The following is a 16,083-nucleotide window of genomic DNA, read 5'->3' on the forward strand; positions in this document are numbered from 1 at the left end:
GTGTGTGTGCGTGCATGGTTTTTGATGGCGTTCAGCAGCCAGCAACCATGCTCCAGTCCACGCACAGACCCACACAAGCGCACACACACACTAAAACACACATGGACCCTCTCACACTCACACACTCTCTCTTACACACCCACTCTCCTTCTGCCTTGCACATAGCACACATGCTTCCCAGCAGCTGTTTGCGTATCGGTGTCAGTCTTTGCTGGGATCCCAGCGTCTCTTTGCACAGGCTGCTCCCTGTTGTTTTTTCACGCCCGCCCGCGACCGAGACCTCCATCTTCCTCACACACATCTGCAGAGTGGACACACTCCCCACGCCACACCAACACAGCACAGTATAGCAAAGCACAGCACAGCACAGCACAGGACAGCTGACCGCCAAAGAGCTCATCTCCAAAGGAGTTCGCATGACCTACCACAGAACGCACATTGTGTCTCTCTCTCTCTTTCTCTCACACTCATTCATGCTGTGCCACGATTGTGTTCTCACACACAGAAGCTCTCTCCCTCTTTCATTCTCTCTCCCTCTCTCTCCATATCTCTCTTTCTCTTGATTTACATTTCCGACTGCTCCAAAAGCTGCCACCACCGCCGCCACCACCACAGCATCCGAAACCTTCGCAGCGCTAATTGATGGAAATGTACGGTGACCGAGCGAGCTATCCCAAGCGGATAATTAACGGCCTCACACACGCACACACGCACACACGCACACACGCACACACACACACACACACACACACACACACGGGGGAAAAGAGATTTTAAATAGCACACCCTGTTCGTGTTCACCAACAGCCAGCCCAAACACGAGACAAAAAAAATGTTTGGCCCAGTAAAGAAGAGACGAGGAGAGAAAAAAAATGAATTACACAACAAGCTGATCATCCAAGCCAGCATCATCTTCCTACATGCACAGTACTGTACCAACAACACCATGCCTGGCTACAGAACATGGCTCTGTCCAGTTAACACCAGTCACACCAGCCCTCCACATAGAGTATTCATCCTCTAAGACACTGGTACATTTCACAAAGAAAAAAGGGTATTGCCAATTATTACAAATATATTAGAGGTGTGTTAGCATGGGCACCTTCCACAGTGCTGCTATACTTCACCTCACACAATGCTAGACTTGATCTCACACTCACACAACCCAACACAACCCAACCAGTCACCTAACCAGCTAACCACCCTGAGCACAATTATTACAACTGACTGGAGGGTGAAAAGAACTCCCAGCAAAGACCATCAACAATAACATGAAAAAGCCACGCCACTGCAGTGCAGTGCTGTAACACAGTCAGGTGCTGATATTCCTCCTTTTACACAGCCAGAGAGAGAGAGATAGAAAGAGAGAGACACAGCCTGTCTCTTACACAAACACACACACCAACCAACACAGACATGCACACACGCATATTCGTGTACATATGCGCAGAGAGAGACGAGAGAGAGAGAGAGAGAGAGAGAGAGAGAGAGAGAGAGAGAGAGAGAGAGAGAGAGAGAGAGAGAGAGAGAGAGAGAGAGAGAGAGAGAGAGAGAGAGAGAGAGAGACCACTATGCCGGGTTACTGATCAACTAACAGCACCCTTTCCCACAAAGCTGAACACACACAAGGCTCAGGCAGAGAGAGAGCACGACAGACAGCAGTAGTCCAGAGAGAGAGGGAATAAACATATAAACATAAAAGAAAAAAGAGCCCTGCGCAGCTCCCGTTTTTTTTTTAGTAGACTTACCAGCTCTGGCTGAGCACAGCAGAGATAGCACCAGCACCATCACCAGCGTTAGGATCTTCACATTCATTTCTGCTCTCCCCTCTGCCTCTCCGCTAGGCACTGGCTGATATACTGGGTGTAGAGAGTGCGTGTGTGTGTGGAGTGTGTATGTGTGTAATGTGTGTGAGTGTGTGTGTGGAGATGGGAGGGAGAGGGAGGGAGAGACAGAGTGAGAGAGAGAGAGAGAGAGAGCAAGAGGGAGGGAGAGGGTGAGTGAGTGAGTAAGGGGAGGGTGAGAGCTAGAGCGAGTGAGAGAGAGAGAGAAGGAGGGAAGGAGAGAGAGAGAGAGACTGTTTGCTCCTCTCTCGCGGTCGCTGTGCGCGTGTGTCTCTGGGAGGGAGTGTGCGCACAGAGCTGGGTGCCTTGCGCGTGTGTGTGCCTGCCTGCCTGCCTGCCTGCCTGCCTGTGTGCGTGTGTGTGTGTGAGAGAGAGCGTGTTTCTAGTATGCGCTTTGTATGCGAGCGTGTGACAGCGCCACTTCAGTCCTTAAAGGCACGTCTTTATTGAAGGCTCTCCCACGGACCGAAGCCGAATGAGTGGAGTGTTTCGTATGTGCGCGTCGCGCGTGTGTATGTCTGTCTGCCCGCCTGTATTTTCTTCCTTGCCGAGGAGACAGCCTGAGCCAAGTCCAGTAGAGGCGCGAATGTGCTGAACAGGAGAGAGCGCGACTGAGCAACGGAGAGAGAGAGAGAGAGTCTGTGCGCGTGTGTGGGTCTGCAGCAGGTCCCTGTGGTGTGTGTGTGTCTGTGAGAGCGCGCTAGAGAGCTGTTTGCTTTGAATAAGGAGCTCTGGCGGTGGTCATGTGTCTTATGTATCTCTGACTCAGGAGGTCAGGGAGAGAAGGAAGGGGCCAACCCCCACCCCACCCCCCACCACCGGTTTAACACCCCCCCCCCCCCCCAAACCCTCTCCAACATGGGCACCACACCCCACCCCACCCAACCCCACACACACACACTCCCTCCACTACCCCAACCATATTGTGCCCCCCCACCAACTCACCCCACTATCCGTATTACAACCCCTTCCCTCCAACACACACCCCAAACCCCATCTCCCCTGTCCACGTAATGCCCCCCTCCCATTCCTCCACACACACACATACCTAAACACCCCTTCACACACACCGCTTATCCCAACCACCACCCACCACCCACCACCCCTCCCCCACTCCAAATACCCACAGATGCCCCAAATCTCCCCCTATAGAACAAAACACATGCAGGAAGGTGAGTATGTGTCTGTGTATGCATGCACATGTGGAAGGGAAGAAGGGAGGAAGAGAGGGGGGGGGGGGTGCATAGAGAGGTGCCCATGCCCATGTTTATGATAATAACCAAACAGATGCTCTAGTTGGCGAAAAAAAAGTCTTTGAATTGCAAACGAGGGTTCCAGCCAGGAAGAGTATAGGAATGACAAAATACCAGCTAAGGAAGAATGTAATGTAAGGGAAAAAATATGTGAAGAAAAAAAATAGGAAAAAGAAGGGATGCAGGGATGTGGAGGAGGGGGAAGGTGGAGTACAGGAGCGATGGAGGATGGAGGTGAACAATTTCCCTTCTTTTTTTGTTTTGTATGTCATCATCCTCCTGCAGCTGCACGGTTGCTTATTTCTACCCATGCCTGGCATGATATCCTGAAGTGTGTGCGCGTGCGTGCGTGCGTGCCTGCGTGCGTGCGTGCGTGCGCGTGTGTGTGCGTGCGTGCATGTGTGCACGAGTGTGTGTGTGTGTGTGTGTGTGTGTGTGTGTGTGTGTGTGTGTGTGTGTGTGTGTGTGTGTGTGTGTGTGTGTGTGTGTGTGTGTGTGTGTGTGTGTGTGTGTGCATGTGTGAGTGTGTGCATGTGTGAGTGTGTGCGTTTGTGTGCCTGTGTGAGTGTATGCGTTGTGGTGGTGTGGACGGTTGCTTATAGCTATGTGCACGGTTGCTTATTCCTACCCATGCTTACCATGATATACTGCTTTGTAGTGTGTGTGTGTGTGTGTGTGTGTGTGTGTGTGTGTGTGTGTGTGTGTGTGTGTGTGTGTGTGTGTGTGTGTGTGTGTGTGTGTGTGTGTGTGTGTGTGTGTGCGCGTGACTTGCCATGATGACACCAGGCCCATCTCTCTGCTGGCTGATGACGAATAGCCGGGCTGAAATGCTTTGCAGTACTTCTCGCCAGTCTCCGTGACAAGCTAGCGAGGCAAAGCAAGGCAAGCCCGCAGCAAAAGAAGGCCCGGGGGCTTATCAGAATCTCGAGGCTCGATTGCATCTCATAAGGTTTTTTACTTTTTTTGTTTGTTTCACTTACTATGAGTCATTTGTTTTGTTTTATATTTCGTGCCGAGCTCTTTTTATTCTCTTTTGTAGAACAAAGCAAGCAATGGAGTCCATTCCTTCCAGTCCAGTCTTGGATTCAGAATAGAATCATTTTTTCCGATGTTTGTCCATGTTGTTGTTAAACAGGAACAAAATTGTAGCATTGCTCCCGGGTTTATGTGAATGGTGAGAACTATAGGAAGCTGGGCTGAACTACAACAAATCCTCTTATCTTTTCTGGTCGTGGAGATATATAACCGTTTTCAGCCATGTTTTGTCACGGTTTGCTGGAGATTTGTTAGGAGGAAAGTTTTTTTTTATCGAAAAGTTGGCAAAGAATAATTAGGGTTTTAGGAAAGCAGACTTCCACCCACACCCATTTTACAGAGACAGAACAAATCTCCAACTATGTAAGAGTCACGATCCGCCCAATTGTTACCGCCGCGCTGCACACGTCTCAAACACATCATTCCAAAGCGGCAGCTTCAGGGTGAGACAGAAATGTGACAAAGATCCAAAGCTGCCATGTGAACACCAAATTGAATCCAGATTGTTAAGGGACCAGTGAGCTAATTTGTGGGTAATTTTTGTGGGTTCACGGAAGAATTCAGTTAAGTCTGAACAATAGACCCCTCTCTGAGTAGATGGTTAGGGTGATGTGTGAGCTTGTGAGACACAAGAACACAAAGCAAGTAATGTTAGCAATGGGAATATGTTTTATTCCTCAACACAATTTTTAATCATCCCATGCAAACCACATTGAATAGAAGACAATGTATTACAAAATCATATCAATCTGTAGTTGTAAGTTGGCCTGCGGATAGGGCGGACAAACGGGCCAGCTGTCCCGGGCCCAGGAGGAGGGCGGAGGCCAGGGCCCAGGATTGGGTCTACATTTCATTGTATCTATTTGAGAGGGGGGACCCTTTCAGATGATTTTGTCCTGAGAAAAAGCCATCAGCCCTAGTCGTAAGCCCACACATATGTAAGGAGCCACAGAGCTCATGCAGTCAAACCTTGTAATGACAGATGGAATCGACACATGTTGATTGTAATGCAGTGATGGGTGTTGGTTTGCTAGATCATTCTTAGGGCAGATTAGCTGCCTAATGCATAATGCTGACACAAGATGAATGAGCTTCTTCTTCCACAACCCCCCTCTCGTTGTCACACAAAGTCTTTAAAAACCCTGACTCGACAGGCTTTGCTTGGTCAGGGCTATCGACCTCTGGGTAGCAGAGTCACAGCCAAAGATATAAAGTCATTTTGACATCGAGTCCCCCAATTCAATAGGACCAATGCTTCTCTGTCTCCCTCTATTTTCCCTCCCTTTTTCGAAGTAAACAGCACAGGGAAGGCCATTGTTTTCCTCTCCGGGGCGACTGTTCCCGGGAGAGGGAGAGAGAGAGAGAGAGAGAGAGAGAGAGAGAGAGAGAGAGAGAGAGAGAGAGAGAGAGAGAGAGAGAGAGAGAGATACAAGCTTGTCTGTGTCACCCACTCGAAACCTAGCAACGGGAGCACCTTCCATTTTTACACCGGCCACTTGAAGGCCCAGGCTGCCCCCTGAAGTAATCCCCTCTCGCCCCAAAGGGCTGGCCAAGGAGCTGAGAAAAGATGCTTATCTTTCTGCGACCTTTTTTTAGCTTTAAGATAATTCAGTGTGGACACAGTGGACACATTGACACAGCTAGACTCCAGAAAAGCTACAGTCAGTTTGGGCTACCATCAATGACTGCGTATCTCGTTACTAATACCTTGATGCAGTAGTTTGGCGGCGATAATATTGTTTTAAAGGTCATTTTTTGTTGTTCCGATTTGGTTTGTAATTGGATAGGGTATTAGGGAAAATTGGGAAATTATTAGGAGATAGAGATAGGGTAAGGGTATTTGTATTGCATTCTTACAACTAAACGGAGCAGAAAGAGACTGAATTTGTGTATCAGGGTTGTGTGTTTACTTTGGTGCTTGCACTACAATACCGACCCTACAGATTAAGGTTTAGAAGAGTTTGGGTTATATTACTGTAAAAGCCCATTGGTACTGTAGCTCATCTTGATAAAGCAGTCCATATCAACAGCACACTGGGCTTAAATAGTATAGGTTATTTAACTATTTCCAGCATTACTTACCTTCATACCCTTGAAACATTTAGCTGATTTTAGGCATATCATTATGTCTTACTTTCCACATTACTTTGTGTGGGTGAACATGGCATTCACGCTCCTGGTGTCCAGCTGCAAAGTTGCCCACATAATGTTACCGTGAGCCTAATGAATCACTTTAATGTCCCCAGTATAAGAGACAAGGACATGTGTGACATTATAAAGTCTGCTGTAAAGTTCAAACATTTGCACCGTGTTATTTTTAATTGTCTGCAGCACGCTGTAAAAGGCTTGAAGTGTGCCAGATGGACATTAGCTTCCCCTTTTCCAGTGGCAAAGTCCCCCCAATCCACCCGCACGCTAGCCCGCCAGCCAGCCATTCAGTCACATTTCCGAATTCCTCCTTCTCCTCCTTTTCCGATGGGATGGGTACCTCACCAGACTTTGGCGATGAGTCAACCGTTGTTTGGGTTGGGAAGTGGTGGGATGGTGGTGGGGGGATTAGCCAGCCGTTGGAGAGGGATGTGTGTCACGGACGTCGTTGAGGCTGGCCGCACGTGACTCGTGCCCCCAACACAGGAAGCACTTGGCTGTTTACAGGAAGTTGTTTTCAATGAAGGAATTCCATCTATGCTACCTGTTCGCTACCGGTGACGGCTGCCGGCTGCTGCCGGTGCCCCCATGGCACTTGTGAATAGTGTGGGGCCTTTTCCTGGCATTGTGTCACTAGCTGTGGATGCAGACTCCCTTAGGTATGTGTGGACGAATGCCGCTATTGGGCTATTGGGGGATTTTCGTTGAAAGTAAATAAAGAAAGAAAGAATGTTAAAAAAGAGGACAGAGAAAGAAACTTTGTCTCCCGGGTGTCATCAAGTCTTGAGACGGAATCGATCACGTCAGCCACATGCGGAAGATCAACAGGTGGCCTTTCGTCCAGTTGGGTCTAAAAATGGGTCCCGCTTATCTGACAAAATGTTTACCTCATTATTCCTTCTGCATTCACGATTAATGGCCATCCTGTTTATTATCCGCTTCTTTAATTAGGATTCGGCATTCAGCACGGCACCATAGTACAACCCCAACATCCCAACATGCATGGCTGGGCCTATGTCTACTGGCTGACTGATCTGGGGCGGATGTTTTTTGTTTGTTCGTGCGGAGGAAGAAAGAGCGGAGGTAATATGGTGGCCGTTGTTGAGGTTTGGGATATTGGGTTGTCAACATGAAATTGTTGGTCAACACAAAGCACTTTAAATGGGTGGTTAGGTCATCCGGATATGGAAAACTTGGCTTTTTTTAGGCCTTGTAATGACCTGGTATGGTATTAGGGTTAGGGTTAGGGTTAGGGTTAGGGTTATCCTTATCTGAAGTCCTGGCTAAATATTATTTTCACATTCAAAACTAACACTTGATTATGTAGGCCCAAATCCAACATCTGTTTCTTTTAGCAGACATTCCTGCATGTGGATCTTGCATGACTTATTTCAGTGTCTATTGAGTTAGCGTTTGAGTGACAAGAAAGTGTTTTGTGAAGACAGCATATTGTGTTGTGGGAACTCAACTGACAGCCTCTCCATGTTTTGGTGCAACATCTGTAGCACAGACCACAGTATGCAACATGTCATGACAAGAGGGTAATATTGTGTGCAGGCTACATCTTTTAGAGGCGCTAACATTTCACACATCATTGATAAAAACAACAACAAAAAAACATATGTAATACAACACTGCATATGGTGTGCCAAACCCACTTTTAAACTGTCAGGTTCTTGGTATAGTAGGTAAAAATATATGTCTCAGACAGTGTTTGTCTTCGAACAATTCAGTTTGTCCAACAATCTGACACATATGGCAAGAGTGTAATGTAATTGTGTAGTTGTGGCTCATGTAGAAACAAACAGAATTATTGAAACCAGGCAAATCATAGTTGTGAAGTGAATACCATATTTTTTTTCAAAGAAACCAGACGTATAAAGAGTGGCACAACTCATTTTCTTACTATGCTGAACATGTACCTCAGCTAATAATTGTCTTTACTTGTTTGTAACCATAACATCAGGTTTGTCTGAATATTCTAGAAACTCTTAAATCATTTTCTAAGCATGTACACCTCTTTTGGCACGGCAAGGGGTGGATTAATGAACGGGTCAACTAGGTCAAGACCCAGAGTGCAACAGAAAAATGCATTCATTTTCAGGAGAAGTGACCAGCCACCCACCCGCGTTCGTCCTTTGTTTTTGAGAAACTAAAATAATTTTGATCCTTGGTCATTTAATTCCTTATTCCATCGTTGAGTATCAACTTTTCATAGCATGATTCTAGAGCTGGTTGTACCCGGCTGAACCTTGCTGCACACAAATATGCCATCACATGGCAATGCATGCTAGCAGAAAATGTTCTTCTGTGTTGGCAAAGTTCTGGGTTTCATTAACCACAGAGCACCTAACAAATGCCTTGTTTATTAGTAAAACTCAAGCGATCAAGGAAAGCATGATAAACCTGAGGAAGAATTCCCATTGATCAGACATAGGACTCTAAACATGTCTTGCAATGCAGATCATACAAAGAAGAAACCTTTTTGATTACAAAGTTCTGGAGACAAAAAAGCTCACCCACTGCCAATGAAATGGCATACACATAATTGATGAACAACAAATGGTCCAAATGGGACCAATTTGCTGATTAGGTTGCAAACAAGACAATGAGGGAGCCGATTCTGTCTGACAGGAAATAAACTATGGCCATATTATGAACAGACTGAAATCGTTAGATTGTAGCAGGAAATTCTTTTCCTATTCTGCTCACCCTACATGTTAGAAGTGCAATTGTCTTTCATTCCTTGTACAGAGTGTATACCTTTTACTTGTAGTAAGCTAAAAAAATATATATATATAAGCCTATAAGCTGATCTCAGTGTCTGAATTTTGTAACCATGTCCATTTCTCCCATCATGTCCATGTCTCCCATCATCTACTGACTGATAGCCTAAGATTGTTCATTAAGCACATTTTCATTACATTTCTGATTGGAAGGTTGTGAAGAATTTCAACTTCAGGAAGACCTATTCTTTGTCCAACACCGCTGGATTTAACAAGTGTTTTGCATTGTCCAATATCAATTCAACGTTAGAAATGGTGGTATAAAGTCCTTCCCCTATGACATGTCCACATGCAGTAGAAGCAGATCAGAAGTCATCAGATTTAATCAGAGGCTGTAACATGGCTGTGGTGGAAAGTAAATATTTTCCTTGCTGAGTCCTCTTATGACTGCTGACTGCAGTAGAGGCAACAGTATTCAGTGAGAGGAGCTGGGACTGAGAAGAGAGGAAGAGGACAGGGAACAGAGAAGGGCTAACTACTGTAACAGAAAAAACAAATGTTCCCACTGCCAGATTTGTGGCACGTACACACACGCACATGCACACACCACAGACACACAGACACACACACACACACACACACACACACACACACACACACACACACACACACACACACACACACACACACACACACACACACACACACACACACACACACACACACACACACACACACATTTTTCTGCCTTGCAGGCCAATTATCTCCGATGAACATTTGCACTAGTCTTGCGTGACTCCTCTGCAGCTGCCTCTATAATCCAGGTTATCCGGTCCCCCTCTTTCTCTCTTTTTCTCTCTCTTTCTCTCTCTCTCTCTCTCTCCCCCTCTCTATGAGTGTGCGTGTGAGAGAGCCGTAACTGACACTAAGATTGCCGGCGGATGACACTTTAAAGTTGCTGACACACAAAGATGAAAAGGCAGACTTTGGCCAATATGCTCATTTTGGCCCAATTTAAGCCCCGCTTGAACGTAAGGCGGCTCAAAGTATTTGTTGGCTGAGGTAACCTATAGCACGCAAAAACTAGTCATCTGTGCAATCGCAATCTGTCAGTAGGTATTATTACCCAAATGCGCAGGATCTATGTCCTAAAGACACAGAATCTTATTTGGAGGACTACGGCCGGCCTGTGCTGCCCGTGTTTTTCCCCTCTCAAACAAATTGCTGCTTTTTTTGCCAGGACTGCGATCGCACAATAGGTACGCCCACCACAACACGTCTGTGTATTTTCCTCTTGTCACCCTTAACAAAAAGCCAAGCCTTGTGAACATGACCAAACCCAAATAGAACGCATGATAGTTTTCGAGATCCTTCTCAGCCCCCATGCCCCTGTCAAGCAAGAGATTTACCGTCCGATATTCTAAAACAACAAACAAGGCTACCGACCGACGCTTTGAATTCTTTTTTTTCTCTGTGCACACTTTTAATCTCGACCCACCATCTTCAGAGAGTTTCGCAGGTGGCAGGTAATTCAAAAATGATGATGTGGATGTCATGCCGTTTCTCTCAATGGCGGTGTTGAAACGCAGCAGCAGTGAGCGGGAACAGGAGCGAGAGAGAGAGAGAGAGAGAGAGCATTCTGTTCTTCATCCCCTGCATCATGTCTCTGGTGCACACAGGCATAATACTGTATTGAGGGTGGAACTGTGCCAGCATTTTGTACGGCTTCCTGAATCCCTGCTAAGGCAGTGTCGTCTGCCTTCCTTCAGGTGTGCTTTCTTTTCCCCTCTCTCTCTCACTCTCTCTCTCTCTCTCTCTCTCTCTCTCTCTCTCTCTCTCTCTCTCTCTCTCTCTCTCACGCACACACACACACACACACACACACACACACACACACACACACACACACACACACACACACACACACACACACACACACACACACACACACACACACACGTGCACGCGCATACACACACACGCGCACACTTTGTTATCAGTAGGAAAGGGCTCTCAAACAGGAGATTGGCTGTTCATCTACCGCCCTTTCACTGTAACAGGAGGGCATCAAATGAAGTCAAAACAAATTAAATGCTTGTACAGATGCAGTCTCAGACAGCAACTTGTCTTGCGCTTTCCTCTCTCTCTCTCTCTCTCTCTCTCTCTCTCTCTCTCTCTCCCTTATCGCAATTCCCATCAGTTCACACAGTCACACGCAGTTTGGAAACGGACGGCTTGTTTCATATAGATACTGGCCGTAAGTGCTGGGGGCTGGAGCTTGCTCTGGCTTGGGCCCTCCGACACATTGTGAGGCGGCCTGATGCGACTTGACAGAGAGCCCAGATAAGCACTCGTTGTCTGAAGGGGAGAGGACAGTCCCGGGCAGACAGGCATAAAGTGTCTGGTCAATGGCTCGCTTTTGAAACTGCAAAGAAAAAAAGACACCCCCCCACACACCTCTATTTACTTATTACAAGTATGATGATTGCTGCCTGCAAATAGCCATCGCACGCAGGACCTTTCACTAGACTTTTTTTCGTCAGATAGCACATTTCTAGTATCAGATTTAAGACAGGTAAGGAACAATGGGCACAGAGCCAGAGAGAAGGCTAAGAACGTGCAAAACTTGAATGTCCTCGGTGTTGTGTTTTTGAGGCAGGTTATAATCTAGAGATTGGAAATAACACCCATCTTGCACAGAATCGGTAAAAAAATCTCCAGATACGCTCTACATGCTGCAGAGATGATTGTTAAGAAACTGGTTGCAAAATGAAGCCTCAGGGAGTTTGTTTTTCTGGGTGTCCAGTTCATATTTATTCTGCCCCGTTCTTTTTTTCTATCTGTCCTCAACTACCCATTGCTTTCCAGCAATTTCACATCATCATCCAGCACCACCACCGAAAGTGACTTCCTCTCCCAGGAAAATTGCAGTTATTTTCTTCTTTCAAGGGGTCATTCGTTTTTTTTCGCTGTGATGCAATCAGGCCAAGGTGACTGAAAGCGAGGGGGTGGGAGCGGGAGCGAGATGGGGTGGGGGTTGTAGAGTGTCAATAATCTGAAGGGTGAGTGAGAGTGTTGCTCTTCTGGACTTGACATATACGTTCCAGGGAGAAAAGAAAGAAAGCAAGAAAGAAAAGAAAAAAGAGAAAGAACTGAAGATGCATCTCTCTCCACACCCTCTCCTCTCCTGACACTCCTCTTGAATTAGCGTTGACAGATTTGTGTTGCGCACGTCGGAATGCGACTGAGGTCAGTGACCAAGGAGACCAAGTTTTCTTCTTTTTCTTTTATTTCCTCTGCATCCCTTGCTCCTGTTTTTTCCTCTCTTTCCCTCTGTGCCTTTTGCTTCTCTTTCTTCCCCTCTTGATGCCCTTGTTTCTCTTGCCTGGACCTGGGGAGTTGTTTTGAGTGTTGGGACTGGTGACAACAACAGAGGCCGCTCTGCTGTCTGTGGACAGGACACGACAGCCATAGAAGCTTAATAAATCGGGAAACAAGGAGCCTCCATAAAATCCCTTGATGGGAGTGGCGCCATGTTTTTGAACCCTCAGACTCCATTGTGTCTTATCTCCATCCCGTGAAACAGTGCGGCTTTGATGCCGCTGACACCTTCCTTCTCTATCATGAGTCCATTCTTGTCGGGCCTCTTCTCTTGAGCAGGCAGGCAGTGAGGCAGGAAAGCATAATGCGGCAATTCAAACACTTTAAGGGGGCTGCCTTTAGTGCTCCTTGAGTGTGTAATAAAACATAATTTATATTGTGTCACCGTATATAAAGTCAAAGGCGATTTTGGTCGTGTGACACTTATACCCCCCACCACCCCACCTCTCCACCCTCAGCTGCACATTGTTCTCCCCCTGAAAGGAAGAGAGCGGCAACTCTTAATGACCCGTAGTCTTTTAATGACCTCCCCGTGGGCCCAAATATCTATATCATAAATCTTTGTTTCTTTTGCTTTGTGCCACTCCTGGGTCCTGGGTCTCCCCCACCTGCTTGACGGAGGGTGGTGAATGGGTCGATGTGGAGGTGGATGGTAGTGGGTGGTGGTGCCTGGACTGGGGGTTGGAGGTTGGGGAGGGGAAGCGACTTGGGGCTGTTTTTTATCATAGGTCTTTATGGAAACCCTGCCACGCAGTGAGGCACGTATGGTTTCACTCTACCACCGCCGCCGAGTCAAGATGGAAACCACCTGAATTGAACATTCCTCTCCCTTATTCTGTTATTTGAAGCTCTGTAGGACATTATGAAATGGCTCCGCGTGTAAGTGGCCTACTGCTGTGGCGATGCGCCATAGCTTCACACGGCAACAAGAAAAAAAAAAGTGTCGACCGCGGCTCTAACTGTTTCTCGTTTCATGCAAGATTTATATTTGCAGTGAGCCCATATGCGTACTGTACTGTAGGTAGAAGACAGCCTACTTACTGAAGGCAGAGAGGGGAAGAGGGTGTCAAGAGGTTTGCTGAGAGAAAGAAGAAAAAATGAGTCACAAAAGGATGCGTTGTCCTTTTTGTTTTGTATTTTTTTGGCATGTTTGGCACTGGGTGATAAATGGCCTGTCCCCAAGAGAAATCCTGTTCTTCTCACATGTTACGTTTGAACACCCCCTCCAGTCTCTCTCTCTTTCTCTTCTCACTTACGTAGCAACTGGCCTTTCAGGGGTTAGGAAAAGTATTCTGTGTCCCCGTTTTATCAAACAAAACCCCTTAGCAAGTACTGCCCTACAAAGGCAAAGTGCAGTAACTACATATTTTTTCAAAATTAAGTTTAGACTGAAAATTGTCTCCATTATCCTTTAGCCTTTAGAGATACTGCTATGTCAAATTTGCAATAACTACAATAGCCAACCTAATGTCAAGGCTTTGAAGGCATTTTTCTCAGTTTCTATGTTAACATAGTTACTGCTTTTTGCCGTTGTAGGGCAGAGTAGTTAATCAACAAGAGAAGCCATCTGCGTCAACAGGAAGGTGTCTGACTGTGGGATATTTTTCAAACCTTTCGCTGTCGTCGTATTTTGCTTATCAAAATACTTCCAGTTATTCTGGCTGGGGACTGAGCTGTTCACATAACACTGACATGGACACCGGACGTGTGATCTTCTCTCTATCGTTTCTTGCCTGACCTGCCTCACCCCCATGCGTCTGTTTCCCACCAATGATACCTCACAGCTGTCTTCAAACAGTATTTTAAGGTGCCTAGTGTTGTTGCAACACATACAGGCTCAAACACACAAACATTTTTCTTCGACAGAATGACCGAATGAGAGAAAATCTTGGTTCCTGCACAATATAATGAATATTTTTTTTTACTAAAGGTGCCAAATTTAATCTCATCATCATTATGATGTGTTTGTGCACATGAATGAAGAGATGAGACAAGTCAGTATAGTTTTTTTGGCTTTCTTTTTAGTTTTGTTGTCATTTCAAATGTTGTAAAAGGACTGCTTGGGACCCTGTCCAAACCTGATAATGAGAAAATCATCCTCTGTGTTTGATTATCACAACTGAGACACGTGTGTGTGTCTACTGTATGTGTGTGCATGTGTGGGGCCACTCTTCCGATACTTTCGATTTTCCGCAATCAGTGTTTCACAGCTTCCAGAAATCCTCTGAGGTATCCAGCCAGCCAGTTCCTTGCCAGAAGCTCTTCTAAAATGTGTTTGACTCTCCTTTTTCTCTCTTTCTTCTTCTTCTTCTTCTTCTTCTTCTTCTTCTCTCTCTCTCTCTCTCTCTCTCTCTCTCTCTAGTCATAACAACTGCGGCACTGCTGCACCCACAGGACATGAAAAGTAAATTGTCCTTCAGAAAGGACCAAAGCAATACAATAAATGAGAGAAGAAAGAATGTGTGTGTGTGTGTGTGTGTGTGTGTGTGTGTGTGTGTGTGTGTGTGTGTGTGTGTGTGTGAGAGAGAGAGAGAGAGAGAGAGAGAGGAGAGAGAGAGAGAGAGAGAGAGAGAGAGAGAGAGAGAGAGAGAGAGAGAGAGAGAGAGAGAGAGAGAGAGAGAGAGAGAGAGAGAGAGAGAGAGTTTGAGCAGGTCACTGGAGTGGAAAAACAGCCTACTGGGGAAGATCCAAGACAACAGAGAAACCACTATCTAGTAACGCACGGCTTCAGATGTGTGTGTGTGTGTGTGTGTGTGTGTGTGTGTGTGTGTGTGTGTGTGTGTGTGTGTGTGTGTGTGTGTGTGTGTGTGTGTGTGTGTGTGTGTGTGTGTGTGTGTGTGTGTGTGTGTGTGTGTGTGTGTGCGTTTGTGTGTGTCAGTACTCTAAAAACAAATCCTACTTGTGTAGTTTGTTGAAACCTGATGAGACTTAAATATTGTGAAATTACTGCAAATGAGAATGATTTAGTCTAATTTTCTCCTCAAGGCATCAAACACGATGCCATCAAAAGCATGCAAGACTGGCTCTGGATCACAAGAGACGACGCCTAAACTCACTTACTGTACTTAACTGACTTGAAAATGGTTTTGTTATGACCGAGTAAGTGGTATTTTCACACTGGAAATGTGTCTATGAATACAAAACGCAATGCCTTTGTCGGTAAATGCCATTTGAGCATGTACTGCAGCAAGAAGGAGGCAGATTTAAGACGTGAGATTTGTAACCAATATCAGCACTTGGGCAATAATGTAGGTGAGACTTGCCAAGTGTGTTTTATTCATGTGGGAGGCCGTCTGAACGAGTTTCTTACCTCATGATACACTATTGCGGGGCACGTTTACACAACCAGTAACACATATACGATATGGAATGCTTAGAAAATGATTGTGATATATGGCTACACACATTAAAATGTCCCAATTCTTATACAGAATATATGTATTATATATGACTTGTCCCATACATTTTTCAAACTTTAATGTAATTCTTTGTCATACGTATTAAACACAAATTAGGGTGGGACTGAGTAGAAAACTAAAGCATGATTTTCTGGCTCCTGCAGTCTTCAAAGGCCCTTTGTGGATACTATTCATGCCATCATTAAATACTCTTTTGACGGCAGACATCATTTCAGGCGCCAACCTCTACTAAATACTTCCACGCGTCTTGGCAGTCGTAAATACTACTACGTGCTTC

The 16,083-nt window shown here is 45.9% G+C and overlaps 1 protein-coding gene across 1 annotated transcript in view; it reads right to left on the minus strand.

Moving 5' to 3' along the window:
* The window catches only part of apln (apelin), a 39,992-nt gene extending 37,481 nt beyond the window's left edge, over positions 1-2,511 (minus strand). The window contains exon 1 of the mRNA XM_063189728.1: positions 1,749-2,511. Within this exon, the coding sequence (XP_063045798.1) occupies positions 1,749-1,815 (67 nt within the window). The 5' untranslated portion in view covers positions 1,816-2,511. The remainder of the gene's footprint in view (positions 1-1,748) is intronic.
* Between the last annotated feature and the right edge of the window lie 13,572 nt (positions 2,512-16,083).

Source organism: Engraulis encrasicolus, chromosome 23 (genome assembly GCF_034702125.1).
Source record: "Engraulis encrasicolus isolate BLACKSEA-1 chromosome 23, IST_EnEncr_1.0, whole genome shotgun sequence".
Taxonomy (NCBI): domain Eukaryota; kingdom Metazoa; phylum Chordata; class Actinopteri; order Clupeiformes; family Engraulidae; genus Engraulis; species Engraulis encrasicolus.